General features: G+C 43.7%; 1 protein-coding gene across 2 annotated transcripts in view; it reads right to left on the bottom strand.

The window, feature by feature from the left end:
• Nucleotides 1-5710: 5710 nt before the first annotated feature.
• NARS (asparaginyl-tRNA synthetase) overlaps nucleotides 5711-17524 on the bottom strand; it is a 24527-nt gene continuing 12713 nt past the window's right edge. For both annotated transcript variants that reach the window (XM_019531747.1, XM_019531746.1), the window contains exons 9-15: nucleotides 16283-16504; nucleotides 15924-16123; nucleotides 15059-15194; nucleotides 13368-13481; nucleotides 8662-8793; nucleotides 7972-8103; nucleotides 5711-7293 (exon numbers count right to left, since the gene is read on the bottom strand). In XM_019531747.1, the coding sequence (XP_019387292.1) occupies nucleotides 7162-7293; nucleotides 7972-8103; nucleotides 8662-8793; nucleotides 13368-13481; nucleotides 15059-15194; nucleotides 15924-16123; nucleotides 16283-16504 (1068 nt within the window). In that variant the 3' untranslated portion in view covers nucleotides 5711-7161. The remainder of the gene's footprint in view (nucleotides 7294-7971; nucleotides 8104-8661; nucleotides 8794-13367; nucleotides 13482-15058; nucleotides 15195-15923; nucleotides 16124-16282; nucleotides 16505-17524) is intronic.

Genomic DNA, 17524 nt, shown 5'->3' with positions numbered 1-17524 from the left:
TCCTCTCCTATGCAAAGCTTTCCTCAAGTCATATACTCCCCTTCCAACACTTGACTTCTTTGTTCTCCTTTGGTAATTTTCCACCACTTTAAAAGCCAGTCCCTACAGACAACTAGTTCTCTTGGGCTCCAGCTAAACCCAATTTAAGAATTTTCTACCTCAACAGACAACCATTAAAATCTAATTACCAGTGTTAGCGTGGTCTGGGAGGGAGGACAGAGCCATTGTCAACAAAGTGAATACACATGCACATGGAGGCATTCAAAAACCACAGCAATTGCATAACTACTCTAGAAAAGCAACCTGGATTTATCATTTGTACATGCGTTTGGAGGCATTCAAAAACCACAGCAATTGCATAACTACTCTAGAAAAGCAACCTGGATTTATCATTTGTACATGCGTTTGGAGGCATTCAAAAACCACAGCAATTGCATAACTACTCTAGAAAAGCAACCTGGATTTATCATTTGTACATGCGTCTTGAAACCCCCAGAGCATTCTCTGGATGTTCTTAAAACAACCAGCAGTCATCTGTTTATTTTATCTGTATGAGAGGTGTTTCATTTTATATGAGAGGTGTTCCAATACAAGAGTAAAGGAGAAAAATCTGTATTGCCCGTTAGCTCTCTTTCATGTTACACATCACTGACTATTTAGCACACTCAGAGACTGCAAAGGTGATTCGAGGAAGCAGATTACAGGTCCATAACAACCAATTTTAGGAGGTTAGTGGATTAAATGCTTACAAAAAAGATTTACTGGAAAATTGTATTTTGCTAGTGAAGTGGAGCTCCAAGCAGGTTTGCATGTTTTTCTGGTTGTATTTTCTGTGTCTAATAGGAGCAGTAAGATTAATGAATGTAATGAGCCAAATTCCATTTGATTGCACTGATATGAATAGGGCTTGACTCCAGGCACAGGGAAACCAAGCAACTTGCTCACAGTCATGTTGCCAATCAATGGTAAAGCTGAGAACTGAACTCTAGTTACCCCCTCCAACTACATAACTCTACAAAAGGCAAGTGGTATCTCATTTTGCTACTGATTTAAAGATCAAATTAAAAAATTAAATTGCATTTAAATCTAGACCCGCAAACTAACTGTGAGTCCCTTAACCAATGCATAGTGAGGCCAGTGATTCTCAGCCAGGGTGATGGGGTCCCATAGGGTGCCTTGATCTCCTTTCAAGGATGCTGTGGGGTCTCGCACTGTGAAGTGTGCAAACATGATTCGCCAGATAAATGCAGATATTTCAAATAGGAATCCACAGTGTTGAGAATCTTCTGTGCTGTTGTGGTATTTCTGAGTTCTTTGCCACAAAAAATTGCTCTATTTTTCCATAGGCAAAAAAAAATGTGAAAACTAAGAACTATTTGGGAAAAATCTGATCTCTTTCATTATATAAGCTATATTCCAGGGGGTGCCTTGACTCTAAAAAGGTTAAGACCCACTGGGCTAATTGAACTTTTTTCAATTAGAGTAAATTTAGGTGATTATTATAATACAAATCCATAAGACAGTCCAGATAAAAAAAGCAATGGATTTTTACAGTTTGTATGCCTTAAATCACCTAAGGAAACTGTCCAAGGAAAAAGCTGGAGGGCTGAGTTTGTAGCTAAGTAGCAGCTTTTGTTCAGAAATGTTACCAGGCATGTGTCTTTGTCATATTCACTAAAATAGAGGGGAAAATGTGCTAATTCCAGAACAAAGCCAGGCCTGTGCATTGGGCTTTTGTCTAATATGCAATTGGCCTTAACTTTTTGTAATAGCGTACTTAAATCTTTCCTTTGCACCAACACTGCTTCCATTAACTAGTCTTAAGACTGTCCTGATGAAATCCGGCCCAGCACATGCTATTTACTTATGAAAAGAAATAGCCTTGAAGAGGACAAATGAGAAATGAAAACCCAGAGCCTGTCAGCATACAATCATCTGTGCAGGTTCACATTACCAGTACATTGGGGGAAGTTTACTCAGGTTGGGGGCTTTAATTAGTTGATAGTGCTCCAGCCCAGCACAAATGGGACTGTATGTCTGCTCTCAGCCTGTAGTCCTAGGTAAATAGAAATTGTTGGTTTCAGCTCAGTGCTCCAGGAAAAAATCTAAATCATTACTCACCATGATTGGCACTTCTGGGCTCTGAGGACTAAAATCTTCTCTCGTGGATAGAAAGAGTAGGCTTCTCAAAGCATAAATTTGTCATTGACGGGGCACTATGGGGAAGCTTTGCATGCCGCATAGCTGTACACATGGCTGCACACTGCGTTTATGGTATACATCATTTATGAGGAGATTCTCTTCACACATGGAGAGGAATAAAGTCCCTCTGCTGGGGAGCACATTCCCGCATGCCAAGATTTCTGACCTTTTCTACCTCTACATGCCATTACAGAGCAAGTATCCATGATAGTCATGTCAAAATGTTGTTTCTACATATTATTAATCAGAGGTGGCACGTTTGTTGAATGAGGCACTAGCATAGAAGTCTCAAGACCCAAGCTCTGGCACAACTTGTGTGACCTTGAGCCAGTCATTTCATCTTACTGGACCTCTTTTCCCTTCACTTTTTCCATCTGAGTAGTTTAGGTTGTAAATTTAGTGGACTAACTCCTCCTCTGTGTATGTACAGCTTTTAGCATAATGGGAGTCTGATCTCAGCTGGGAGCACAAAACACGACTATAATAAATGGTAAACCCATAAAACCCTGCAACTAAGCAAGCCTGCAGCAAGGCTTCTAAAATCCACACGCTTGCACAGGAGAGTGAAAATTCCCGGCAGCTTCACCTCCCCATTAAAAGTGCTCTTTTAAGTGAATGCTTAAAAACTCTCTGTACAGCTACTCCTCTGTTTAATTCAATTTCAGGTGCATTGCCCCTCACTTCCAGTTGTCAGTGATCTGTGCAGGTGCCTGTACTGTCAATGCCAAACTGAATTACAAGAGTTGTCAAGAAGTGAACATGGAAGTTCCAGCAAGTATCTGAAAGAACACGGGCAGCAGTGGCTGCTTATGGAGAGTTTGGGAACAAATGCATTTAGCTTGTCTTAAAAGTCATCAATTAATTTCCAGGGCCAAATCCTGTTAGGGCTGCAGTATGACAATACATATATATGAAACCAGTGGCCCAAATGCAGTCCTGCTGTAATGTGCCCTAAAGAATCCAGTCTACATACATATATCCAGCACCTACTGCACTTCATGAACCTATTCAGTTGTGACCCTTTTCCCCATCAAGCTTCCATGGGACTGTACCCAGTTCTTCCAGGGATTCCTGTTTGCGATTTGTTCTCCTATATCTGAAAGCAACATCTGGCTCCTTATTGCTAAGTTACATACATAGTTGGAAGGCTCAGAGTCTTATGGAGCCATGAACTAGACACAGAAAATACAACCATCTCCAAAAGATGCAGCCATTTAAGTGAAAAGACATCTGTAAGTCAAAATACAACCAGGAGGCTAATTATGTGTATAAACATCTTGCATTATAGAAGATAGCTTGGAAACTTCACTGTTTACTACAGATCTGCCACATTTCCTCCAGGATACCACCTCACCTTGCTTTGAGCAGGTCTATATAGGGACACTCAGCCAAATTAAGTTCGTACCTTAATTCAGGGGTTCTCAACCAAGCTAAGACAGCACCCTGGCGTCCCACAAGAACCTGCTAGGGATGCCATGAGACATTTTCACCTTTATGTTCAGGAGATGTCAGAGCTGAACCAAAAAACAGCTGCCTCAAAAAGGTGTGCCTGCCTGCATTATATTCTTGTTCTCTCTCTAGGCTGCCTGCTGCAATGGCAGCTGCAACCTAGAAACAGATGCTGTTGTCACCAGGTAGAAATACCCCATGCACCTTGTTTCTCAGAAGGCACATGAGACCAAAGAGGAAGTGACTGTAGCAAGGGGCAGAGAGCAGACAAATAGCTTACACTATAGAGGAAAAGCAGTTGGGATTTAGTCCTATGTTTGCAGTATGCTATTTTTGTTGTAAAGGACATCAAATAATATTTCTATTTTACGAAAGCAGCTTTTCAGCAGGTTGTCCTTTCATACATTTGCAATCTAAGATGCAAGAAGCTCCAGGCCAGCTGTGTACTCGTCAAGTCAGCCAGCCTGCTCCCTGCCCAACTAGGGTAACCTGGGACCACTTAGGTGCACGCACCTCCACAGACAGAGCTCACAGGAGCACTATTACTTAAGAATGGGGAGGGGATAAGAATACACATCATTCCTGAAGCAGGGCATGAATTAAGATGACCCATGTGCCAGGGGGAATGAAGTAGAATCAGGGCAGCAACAGCCGCTAGGCCTGTGCAAGTGAGCAGTGATCTGATCCAGCTTCGGATCCGGCCACTTCGAAGCAGAAACCCAGTCCGGAGCTCCGGATTGGATCCCTGGCATCCGATCCAGCCAAAGCAGCTCCGAAGCTTGGGAGCCACCTTGGAGATCCGGCCATAGGGTATAATGGGGGGAAAAAAAAACAAACAAACGATGAAATATCTGTAACTTTGTTGTTTTTTGCCTGATTTGGATGAAACGTGCAGGGGTGGTAGCCTCTGCTGAGAGCATGAAGCCAGCCAAGTTTCAAGAAGATCAGTGCAGGGGTTTGGGGGAAACTACCCCAAATTCTTGAAAGTTCCCCCCAAGTCCCTGCACTGATCTTCTTGAAACTTAGCAGGCTTCACGCTCTCAGCAGAGGCTACAATCCCAATTTCATCCAAATCAGACAAAAAAACCCGACAAAGTTATAGATATTTCATTGATTCCCCATTATACCATATGACCGGATCTCTGAAGCAGCTCGGAAGCTTTTCCAAAGCACTTTGGAAGCTCCAAACCACTTTGGAAAGCCAAACAAAGCCAGCGCTTCAATCCGGACTTGCTGTTTTGGACATCGAACCATCTGAAGCTTCTCCAGATCCGAAGCTCTGTTTGAAGCCTAGCACAGCCCTAACATCCACTACTTTGCAAAGCACCACCAACTGCTAAATGTAATGAGGGGCACTTGCCCTCTACAGGCAGGGCCCAGAGTTAAGCTGCCAATGATCACAAACTTAGGTTAAAAAAAATAAAGTAGGCTTAAGAAGGCAGAGTTCTGCAGTTGCCCCTTTAGGCCCTGGCATCTCTGACAAGGGTTGTTTCTACCAGCACTGACGGATGTCCTGGCAGCAAAGGGAAGCAGGCCTGGACTGTCAGGGATTGTCTTACAGAGCTGTGCCAAATGCTTGCCCATACAAGAAGCACAGGAAGCCCAGATTTGTAAGGGAGGCTGGGTCTGGAAAGAGGAAGAGAAGATTTTACATAGTAATCCCTTTTTAAAATTAATTTTAAGATGGTGTTTCTTAACAAACACAATAACTTGAAATCTAGGAATTTTCTTTTTTTTTTTTTAAAGAAGAGTTACCTTGCATGTTCCTCTATCACAGTTATTGTCAACTGGGGTTCCACTCACTTCACAAAAGTTACAAAGGTTGAGAGCTACCGTTTTATTTAAAAGGGATTAAAAGTAAAGCAAACTGAAAACCCTTTACTTCTGAATGAAAAAAAATCCATGCAGGGGTTTAATGCAATTCAAATTCACATTGTTCATCAATTTGATTCAACTTTCCTAATTGTAGACCTTCCTTACACATGGTGGGGTTGTTAACAAAGCCAGTTTGAAAAACAAAAACACAGATACGCAATTTAAAAATGAACCAAAAGACACATTTCTATGTTGCCATGAATTTATTGATTGCCTGATTAAATCAGTTTGTTTGTAACATGCAAGATTCTAACAGGGGGTAGAAAAGCTTGACTAAATATTTCTGTAGCAAAAACTGTTTGACAAATACAGTGTAAATTTAAAGTACAGACTAGGTCCCGAGGCAGGTATCAAATGATACACCCACCCATTTGTTCCAGTAAGGTTGACTTCATTTATGGCTAAAAAGCATTCTGATGGTTTCACACTTGACATTTAAATTATTAAATAAGATTTGATAACTTATGACCAAGGAGAACCTGCCAAAATGAAGAACAGTACACTAAGCCTTCTCATATGTACTTTACTCAGTACAGAGCCATTTGGGAGGCAAGAAACTATTGCATTAGAAAAGCCTGTTATCGTGTAAACTATCGAAGTGCACTACTGAAATTAACATTTTTGTCCATATGATAACTGTTGGCTTAAAACCAAATACATTCATTTCAAAAGTACAAAATAATTTAACCATCTTTAAAATTAAGTTTCCTTCCTTTGTATCAAGCAGCAGTGACCAATTAAAGAGAACTGAACCAGGCATGTGTCCATTAGAGGAATCTGAGAACACATCCACCTCTGCACTATTTCAGCGCAAGGATTGTACATTGGGGACTGATGCTGACCATGGGCTCAGAACTGCAAGATGCAGATTATTCATCTGACAGACAGTGGCAGCAATGAACAGTACTCTGCACTTTGCAGAATTGGGGCAGATATAATTCCTGATTAATCAACTATACCAAAAGAAAGCAGAGCTCTTTTTATTAGGATTCTCTGCTGAATCCTATTCTTCGAGGGGAAAAATTCTCATCAACTTCAACAAGACCTTTCTTTGGGTAAGAAGCAAAGGATTGGGAACAACTACTCTACCATTTGTGTTTCTTTATAGTTTACATGATGTCTTCCCACATAACGTTTAAAATGAACACTGTCAGTTACAAATATTTTTGCAACTTTTAATACATTTAATGCAACTAAAACAAAATCACAAACAAGGAGAAGTAAGGCCAGGTGTTTTTAAAGAAAGTCTAAGGCCCTGAAAGTTTGCTAAGACAGACAGGTTAAATGTTAAAATCACAGGAGTTTTAAGTCCTGAAAACTGCATGTTTCATACACCATTCTAACACAAAATCCCTGCTATTGTTAACTAAATGCTGAATATGATAGGAATTTAAGACAGCAAACTGGAATTTTTCTAGACTTGTATTTTAAAGTGCTAGTGTTCCCTTAGGGTATTCTCTTTCCAGCTGCTAGATCAGAACTTTGTTTCAGTAGAATGATTATACTGCACAACTTTATTAACAAGCAACTGTAGCTCTCAGATGGATTGGAGGATGACAGAGTGCACTGATCTTTTCCAAGCACAGGATTTTAAAGGTTGATTTCCTGATGAAGCTGTCCGACAGAGCACTGCAGCTATGGTTTGCAGCGCTGTACAAAGCGCGGGTACAGGCATACGTCACGGATGTGGTATCTATTCAGAATCCATGTTAAGAATCGCTCCAAGCCCAGGCCGTACCCACCATGAGGGCACGTGCCATATTTACGCTATGAAACAATAGAAAGAAAAGAGATTAAAGAACACATCTGCCTCTTACCAATCTACATGGGTATTTAAAAGACAGCCACACTCAGGGATTGTCTCTGGAATGACATATGGGAAACAGAAGTGTTCTCTTTCCACTGAAAGTGTCCAATTCACTGTATCAGCTAATCTAAAAAAAGAAAGGACTGTGGCACTTTTCTTCTCCTGCCAGCTCTGTCTGTGGAGGTGTCTCTAAAGTGAACTCTTCTTTCTTTCTTCTCTCTGGCACAACCCCATCTACACGAAATTATACCGGTTGTGCTGGCTGTTCAATTCCCAATAAATCAACCTGCTCCATTGTCCATTGAGGCCTTTTTCTTTTTTATATTTTTGTTGAAAATGCTGAAGCTGCCAAGAGAGACTGCTACTACTAAGCGACATTCAAGCAGGCAAAAAATAAGGGCAGAAGCAGGGAGCTCCAATAAAGGCCTGTATGTGAAATCAAATTTCAACAGCCCAAAATCTGCCTTGTCACAGTAACCAGCTGCAAAAATGCAGTGAATCTTGTGGCCAAAAAGCAAAGAAGACTTGGCCACTAAGATATCTCACCTCCACTGTTTTTGAACAAAAAACCAAAACAAAACAAGGACCACCTACGTGTGGTTTCTTACTGACAAGGGAGTAAAATCTGTTCCACATACCTGATCTGTGTACCAGTAGTATGGTGTGTGATCAATGCCTTCCCTTTTATAACCCTCTAAAAGCTCATCACTGTCCCAGGTACGCATTGAGCCTCCAACAATCTCACCAACATTAGGCATCAACACATCAACCTGAATGAAACAAGACACTAAACTATTACAAATAAGCTACTTCAAAACAAACAAAAATGTAGGCTTAAAATGTTAGCACCAATGTACTTCTCCAGCAGATAGTGTTAGAGGATTTCAAAGGGGCAAACTTGAATTAATTTACTTAACCCTCATCAAGGGAGAGGAGAGAAGCCGAGTTCTATTTATGTCATTTTCTGATGGAGGACACTGAGCACAGAGAAGTCAAGGGAGTCATTTGGTTTAATCTCCAATGGTTTGTGTAGCCTTAAAATCTCACCCACAAAAAAGCATAAATCCTAGAACAGCATCGAGCTCTCCTGCCTTTCACCAATAAAGAGATCCTTTTTCTCATAATATTTACCTGTCTAAATACAGTATTTGTGCAGAATTCAGCCAGCTGATGACATGAATTACTCTGGCTACTGGTGTACGGTTACCTCAATATTTCTTTTTTTAAGCTAGACAAGCTTGGCACAATACAATCCCATACGCATCCCACCAGCTTATTCTGCCACCAGCCCTTCATTCACATACTGCAACAAGGTGTAAAACACTCACAGATTCAGTAAGCCGGGAATCCTCAGGACAACGCTGCATGTAAAAGGACTTTATCTCAGCAGGAAATCGGCACAGCAAGATTGGCTCATTAATGGTGTCTGTCATCTGTCTCTCAGGAGCTTCTGGGATATCCTGAAGTACAGCAAGAATTTATTAATATTTACAACCAGAAACAAATCACAAGACCCAGAGTTAGGCTCCAGGCTTTTATCCCACTGATGTCAGGTATGAAAAGACAAAGAACATAACCCCAAAGACAAAAGTGGCTTTGGAACAAAAGGAAAGAAGAAACCAATTCCTCAAGACAGTGCTATTTAAACCTCCTTTATATTAATTAAAATTCAGACTAAGAAATAATATTCTAGCTTCACAGAAAAGGCTGAAAGAGTCCTGAGGCCATCTAGTCCACCGCTCTGCTCAAAACAGGATCATGCATATCCAAGCTATTCTATACCAGTGTCTAACCCACTAAGTTGTTCTCAACTATAATTAGACTCAAGGCACCCCCTTCAAACCTTTTCAGAATTTAGTGGCACCCCACTTCAAAAACTACTTTATTCTTTACGCACTGTATTCAATAATAACTAGAAATACACTTTTTAAACAACATTGAAAAAATGCACATGAACAACAACAACTAAGACACTTGAGCCCATGGAAAATAATAGCCATTATCCTGTTGCAAAGAACTCCTAGCCTACACCATAACAAGCCAGAATGTTTTTGACACTACGGATTCTTATTTAAAATCTCCGACTTTATCTGTGAATCTTGTGTAGGTGTTTGCTTAGACAACACAGTGATAATACTGCATGACAGATTGTGGCACTTTCAGAGGATTTTGTGGCATGGGTGAGAATCACTGGTATAACCTGCTCATCAAATTACACAAACAGCCCTATCACACAACAACCAGGCACACCAACCAAAAAACACGTGCTGCTGGTGGTGGGGAGGGGAGAGGGTTTACAAGGGCAGAGTCAATATTCTGCTGCTGCAAGGACAAGAAGCAGTTTAGAAATAAACCCAGGAGACCCAAGGAAGAAGACCCTGCTCCCCACTCCCTGCTATATTCACTGCATTCTGGATTAAGAACTGGGAACCCTCACACATTAAGACTGAAAACTGAGAAGAAACTGGAGTCCCTTTGAACAATCAGTTCCTGTTAGAGAATAGGTTTACCCAACTCTGAAATCTGTGCATCTGTCCTATGCACATTAGGGCTAGGGACAGAACTTGCACATAAACCAGTTTAAGTGACAAGAAACTGGTTTAAAACCTGTAACATGGCAGTAAACATAAGCCACTTTCAAAATGGTGAAAGCCAGTTTAAGATAAACCTGGTTGAATATAGCATCAGACTTAACTGATTTAGGTCAAATTGGTTTATGGAATTTCTGTCCTAGACCCCTTCCTGGTTCAAGTTAACTCAGTCCCACAGCATCCCAGGATGCTTTGCAGCCCTGAGCTGTGCTGCCTGTTCCAGTGGAGCAGGGACTGCCCTCCTCCTCTACTCCCTGGCCTGCATATGCCAACCCAACAGCATGAGGGGTGGCTCTGTGGTGGGGGCTTTTCAACCCTTGGCAGCCCTCCCCCCCGCCCCTGCTGAGGCAGCCCAGGGAGCTGGGGGGTGGGGGGGGGAACTGTCCCCTTCCCCCTCCCCACAAAATCTGCTTACATGGGTAGGCACCTACCTGGAGGATTTCTCCCTCCCTCCTGTGGCAGCATCTGAAGCAATCCCCTCAGCTCTCCAAGGCTGCTCCCTCCCCTTCCCAGCTGCCGATTGCTTCAGCTGCTGCCACAGCAGGGAGGGAGAAGTCCTCCAGGTAGGTGCCTGCCCATGCAGCCTAGCATGGGGGCACCAGGGAGCCCCTGCCTTGGGGGGCTTCCCCCCACCCCAGCCTGAGACAGCTCCAGGAAGATGAAGGGAATTCCTCCCCTCCTGACCCCTACAGCTGCTTGCCTTAGCCGGTGAGTCTCAGGGAGAGGAAGGAAATTCTCCTGCTCCTCTGAAGCCAGTTTTGTCTCAGCTGCTGAGAGTCTGATGCAAAAACCAGTTGTGAGCGAGCGGAAGAATTTCCCTTTGCTCCCTGAGGCTCTCCCCAATTCTTGCAGGGACTGACGCAAGCAGCTGTGGGGTTTGGGAGAGGAAGAATTCCCCTCTGCTCCCTGGGGCTGTCCCAGGCTGGGGAGGGGGGGAAGACCCCCCAAGGCAGGGGTTCTCTGGTGCCCCCATGCTGGGCTGCATGGGCAGGTACCCACCTGGAGGACTCCTCCCCCCTGTGGCAGCAACTAAAGCAAATCAGCAGCTGGAAAGGGTGTGGGGATTTCTCTTCAGCTCCCCAGGGCTGCTCCAAGGTAGGCTAGCACCAGGGAGGGGGCTCCCCAACCCCCTGTGGGGGGACAGCAGGGGCATGGGGACTTGTGCTGGGGACCCAATCAGGGATGGCCCCACTTGCCTGGGCTGGCAATGGCCAGCAGGCTGGGAAACGTGCTCTAGAACCCCATGCCTCCTGGCCTGGGTCAGTGCAGGTGTCCCCCTGCCTTTCCCAATTGAAAACTGAATGTCAGCAGTTAAGTTAGTTATTGGTTCAATCTAGGCAGTTTAGAGGAAGCTGCCTCAGGCTTTTTGACTTAGCCTAGATGCGACTGCTGGGCCTTTAACCACCTCAATTTTGAAATTTGATATATTACTATGTTGACCAATCATCTAAAGACAAGTTACTTGCATTTTGATATCAAAGCCCTGACTAACATGTAGTAGTAGTAGTAGTAATAATAATAATAATAAAAAATAAAAATCTAGAATGACACCTAACAAAATAGGCTTCAAAAGTATGTTACCAATTCTGGACTTCCAAAAGCAACAACTTTTAAGACTCATACTAGGCAGAGAGAAAAATATACAGAACAGTCATAGATTCAGCTCCCCCTTCAAACCCATCACAAGTTGCTGACTGAATTTGCTGTCAGGTGAACTAACTGGTGAAGGAGAAGAAACTAAAAAGGATCCAATTCCAACAGCTATAACCAGCACTCTTCCAGTTAATGACAGTTAGCAAAAGATTGCCATTCATTTGCACTACTGCTTTTGTTTTATTGGTTGGTTTAAGATACATATGGAAGGTTTATTAGGGATTTAATCTACAGACTGATCTCCCTTCCAATTCTGGATTATCTCGGGGACTAACAGAGGCAGATGCATCAACAACTGGATTCAGAAGCTGCTTCAGCCTAACTCATATTGCAAAAAATACCAAATTTAAAAGAAATTAGATGGGCGGGGGGGGTGCGTAGTCCAGTTGCTGAGAAAGAACTGAGTAACTCAGGCTCCTACAGGAGCTGTGGCATCATGACTACAGTCTCAGAGAGGCTATGTCAAGGCCGAAATAAGCATTACTTAGCCTGCGTGACTGGAGTCTCTTGTTATATAAAGAAGAGTGCTGAGAACCTTACATCCAGGAAAAGGCAAGAGCTGGCTAGGGAGGAAATGATGCGCAGATTATATGCTCACATCAATGCAAAGCCTTCTGTAGGGGGTAAAATGAGGAGGGAGCATAAAGTTCCCATTCAGAAAGGCAGAACAAGACACAGATGAATGTTTTCGGGGGGTTTTTTTACCAACAAGATTTAACTCTAGTGTTTACTATCTAGAATTTGTTGAATTGTGACTGAAACTTTTTAGCCAAAAATTTAATCAAAAAATATTTTTCCCCATTTTTTAACCTATACAGCAATTTCCATTTCAGAGCTAGAAGCACTGCAGCCAGCATCCCTTTCAAAGCCCCTATTAATCACACAGCAGGAAGGAGGAACGCTAGCACAAATGCCTGGTTAAGCTGTGTTGGTAAGAGAAGGGAAGCCAGGTGGAATCAATGTCTGTCTGTATTCAAGTTCCTCTTCACCCCTACAATATACCTGGATTTTCCAGTGAACCCTGAAGCCACTGATTCTCAACCTAGATGTCGTGGTATCTTGGGGTTCTCCGAGATCCTTTCAAGGGTGCCATATAATGTTAGCACTGTTAGGTTTACAAACATGATTCACAAGATAAACCCAGATTTCCAATAGAAACGATAGCTCTGCTCTTTCTGAGCTCTTTGCACTAGAAAAACAACTATTATTTTTCAGTAGGCAAAGAAGAAAAAAAGTAAAACCTAAACGCTGGCATTTTCCGAGGAATGCCTCAAGTCTATCCAAGGGTACCTCAAGTCCAAAAGGGTTGAGAACTGCCTTAAAGCTTTGTGAAGACCCTGCCTGCTCTATAGGTCTGCTACCCTCTTCAACCTCTTCCTAAGCACTGGCTAGGGGATTTTGAAGCCTGATGTTCAGAAGACGAAGATGGTGCATTAATCTCATGTAAATTTGCCCAATTATATTTGATAAGTGTTGTAACTCCTCTCAGCTTCCACCAGAAAGAGAGCTTTGGATGGAATGCGAGCCCCAGTAAAGTAAACAGCAAAACTACTACTGACTTGACAAGGGGTGAAATTGTAGCCCCATTTAACACTACATGATGGACAGCTGGAAGACCAGCTTGTTGGAAATAAAGGTCAGTATGTGCTTCACAAAGCCACTGCAGGAATCCATTGCATCATTATCCAGGCAACAAATTAAGAAGGAAACCATAGGTACTGGACAATTTCAGTACTGAACTCCAAATTTCTTTTACAACATTAAAAGAACAGGCAAGATGTGTGCCTTACTTCTCCAAATTCATAGTAAGTGCCATCTTCCTTCTTCACATCATGTTCCTTTAGCCAAATAATGGCATCTGTATAGTTCATTCGTTTGAAAGGGCGTTTAGGGGGCTGGAAGTTCTGCAGGTTAAAGATGAGACACACATGAAAACATGATTAGAGCAGCAGCCTGGTTAAAAAGAGGCATTATTCTACTTGGCTGATGTGTTCCTAGAATGGATTTACAGTCCAGGGTGACAGTGACAAACCAGACAGTTTTAACATAGCCAATCCAGGCCCTGGATTCACTCACTCCCAGCAGTCTATATACATCTCCCTCTTCACAAAAGCTGAATCTCCTAGCTCCCTCTGCTGGTCTTGGACCTTATCTGTAGCGTGTGCACATTTCTGCAGTGTAGAAGAATCTATGGGAACTTTTAACATATTACCTGGTAGCAGAGCATCAGTTATTTACATTGTGCAATTATGTAGCTGCCCCAGTCACAGGCTAGAATGCCAAAGTACTGGAGGCTGTACAAATAACATGATAATACCTGCCCCAAACTGCTCACAATCCAAGTAACTAGTTGTATTTTGAACCATGGGAGCAAGGGGTAAAACCAAATGTATGGCAGAAAAGATCAAAGTACAAATAAATTATACTGTTCCATGCGTTTAATATTAAACATGCTGAATTTTCAGGGGCAGTTTCTAGGGAGCTTGTTTACAAAGCCCACTGCAGTTTCACATCTGGAAGGAAGCAATGGATGCAGAGAACACCCACTCCTCCCTACAGAATTTTGGAAGCCACAGAAAGCTCTGCAGGGCCCAGGGAACATATACAATCCCACAGGGGTAAATGCCACTCCCCTGTGTATGGTCACATTGGTACAAGAGCACCAGGTATTGAGCACTGATCAGGATTACAACAGGTAACAATGAAGAACACTAAATCAAGACAGAAGATTTCCAGCTGCTGGGACACAGGACTGAGACTAAGAAAAAGGCTTTACTCCCTATCTTGTGTTCCTTGTCACCTCCTCAATACTAGGCTCTGACTACAGTCTGAGACTGACTGCACAAATAGGAGGATAGCAGTACTTGAGGTAGCAACAGGCCAAGATGACTGGAGATATTCTAATCCACGTGCTATGCAATACAGAACCTAGTGACTGAGAGGAAGCAAGTTGGTAGTAGGAGGCTGTTAGCCCACTTTGGTAGGGTGACTGCAAAGACAAAGTAGGATAGGTCACCTCAGACAAACAGAAGGACAAGCAAGGAGCCATCTTTGTGAGCTCTAAACCTGAGGCACAGAGGAACACACCAATAAATGGTCAATCTTACACCCACTGCTTCCTTGTATTCCTCCTGTCTGTATACCCCTGCTATCCATCTTAAATCTGGACTGTACATTCACTGAGGCAAAGACCATCTTTTCATTGCATTTATATATTGCCTAGCAGTGGGGTCTTGGCATAGGCAGCCTCAGTACAAAAACACAACAGCTTGTCCTGAATTAGGGTTATCTACATTCTAGAGGCTGGGCTCCTTTTGAAGTCATTCAAGGGTTCTTTACATTTGCTCATCACTATGCATTAACTACCACTCTGAACAGGTGGCTATATATATGTTTTGGGGGGGAGGGGGAGCGGCGTTAAGTTACATTTGTTGACATACAGCAATGACTATTCAGAGCTGCTTTCCACGCTACTACCTACCGGGTTTAGCTCATACAAGAAGGCTGACACAGGTGATTTCAAGACTCTGTCCACTACATCACAAACCAGATTCTCCAGACGATCCAACAGGTCTTCGAAGGTTATGAAAGGGCATTCAGCTTCAATGTGAGTATATCTAAAAAATAAGGTCCCACAGGTAAATGTTACTCATCTGACTAACAAATCCATGTTCCCTCTCTTCAGCTACATAAAGCAAGATGATGTGGGTATTGAGGACAGAATCCCTATGAGTAGGGTAACCATACATCCTGGTCTGGCTGGGGACAGTCCTGGATTTTGCAGGCGAGTCCCAGACAGTTGGCGAATATTAAAAATAAGCCTCCTGGAATCGCAGGGACATGGGGTGCAGTCCAGCAGGGAGTCAAAGCGGCATGGTGCTCCAGGCAGGCACTGTTGCTGCCCACCTGCCTAGTGGCATTACTGACTTTGAAGGGAAGGGGAGTGGGGCAGGGAAAGAGGGGAGAGTGATCCCAGATTTCCCATAGTCCCATACGGTCACCCTACATATGAAAGAGAACAACACCAATTACTACTGCCACTTTGCCCCCTTTCTGTTTATAATTTTCCTGTCACAAGTTAAGACTATGGCATTCACTGCTACTTCACCCAACAAAATCAAATAGGAAAAACTCCATAAAGTAGATTAAGTCTTGTTTGTCCTGCTTGTCTAATGCAGTCTCTCACCCAGACCTGGTAAAAGATGTTTTCAAAGTGACTGTGGTCAGTCCTCTGCATGTTAGCATAACATTCTGATATCTTTTTCATAACTGCCACTGTTTCTGATTGACTGGTGCTCCCTTGTTCTTTAAAGCACGTAACACATATATCACAAATGTTCCCATACTCTGCAAGATGCCTGCGTGTCCTGGATTGCTCAGCTCTGTATGACTGGGCAATACAAAAAGTGTCTCCTAATGCAGGGATGCAGGTCTCCAGATACAGCTGGGATGACTGTGTCAAGAAGGCCTCTTCACCAAAATAATCCAGTTTGAAGAGTGTGGAGCCCCCTTCAACCTGTGTCTGCACTAAAGTTGGTGGTGTGACCTGTTAAAGAATAAAACTTGTTAGTGGAGTTAAGAATTAAGTCACTCAAATAAAGGCTCTTAAATTAGGAAGTTCAATTTTATTTAGGTCAATTAGAAACAGGGCCTTTGCTGGAGAAAAGGCAAGAGAAAGCTTCTACCCAAGAAAACATGTGCTTACCTCGTAGTAGCCACTGTCAAAGAAGTGATCCCTGAAGCACTGCATAACTACGGAGCGCACCTTAAAGATTTTGGCCATATTCTCGCCTCGGAGCATCATATGCCTGTTGTTAAGCTGCACATCTACCTCAGACTCCTCATTGATCAGGTTGTCAGCTCCTCCTGCTGGAGCCAGACCAATCAGCTCCCAATAGTCACAACTCAACTCATGGCCTCCTGGAGCCTACAGATTTTAGAAGGAACAACGTACACTTTACAATTTTGTAGCTTACATGGAGGATCCTGCCTGACCTGCTAACATCTGCTTCTTGGCTCAAAGTCTTCATAAACCTGTATCCTTCAAATAGGAGTGCACTGATAAAGGTTTTTTGGGCCAATACCAATGGCCTGTTAATAGGCCATTTTGGCCGATACTGATCTGATTGCTTATATGTAGCCCTGAAGTTTGGAGAGCAGCATCCAGCTAGTAAGTCCGTTGGAGAGGGAAGGAACATGGGGTGGGGGTGCAGATCGAGGCCCCCGTGATGAAGGAGGGAGTGGGGCTGGGGCAGGATAGGGCACAGGACAGAGCTGCAAGAGGCTCATCCAGGGGCGTGGGGAAGGGGGTGGATCCTGCCACTATGTACAACCCTGGGGGAGCTATAGGGGGTGCGTCCCCCAGACCTGTGTGCAAGGTGAAGGCAGGCTGCTGCTGCAGGCCAGGGGTGGTGCCAGGCTCTTCCCAGTGGGGGAGAAGGGAGGCTGGGGCTGCACTGGGAGGGGGCTATGGTGAATCCTGGGGTGGGCTCCCTCTCAACACCACCACCACCTGCCCAGTGTGCAGCCTGGGCCCAGACTCCCCTGACTGGGAAGAGTCTGGTGTTGCTCCCAACCCCAGCCCACAGCAAAAGCCCACCCTTGTGCTGTGCACAGATCCAGGACACACACTTCACTATGGCTCCCCTGGGAATGCGTGTAGCAGCAGGATCCACACCTTCCCTTTGCAAATGAGCCTCTTGCGGCACTGTCTCTCACCCCATTCTCATTAAGAAACTGGGGGACTGTGGTGTTGACACCCACACAGTCAAATGGTCTCGCCAACTGGCTGGAGGGCCGCACCCAGAGAGTGGTGGTGGACGGGTCCTTCTCAACCTGGAAGGATGTGGGCAGTGGGGTTCCACAGGGCTCGGTCCTCAGGCCCGCACTGTTCAACATCTTCATCAGTGATTTGGACGAGGGGGTAAAAAGCACCTTGTTCAAATTT

Source organism: Crocodylus porosus, unplaced genomic scaffold, assembly GCF_001723895.1.
Source record: "Crocodylus porosus isolate Cpor-Errol unplaced genomic scaffold, CroPor_comp1, whole genome shotgun sequence".
Taxonomy (NCBI): Eukaryota; Metazoa; Chordata; order Crocodylia; family Crocodylidae; genus Crocodylus; species Crocodylus porosus.
This window is presented reverse-complemented; position numbering and strand designations above follow the sequence as displayed.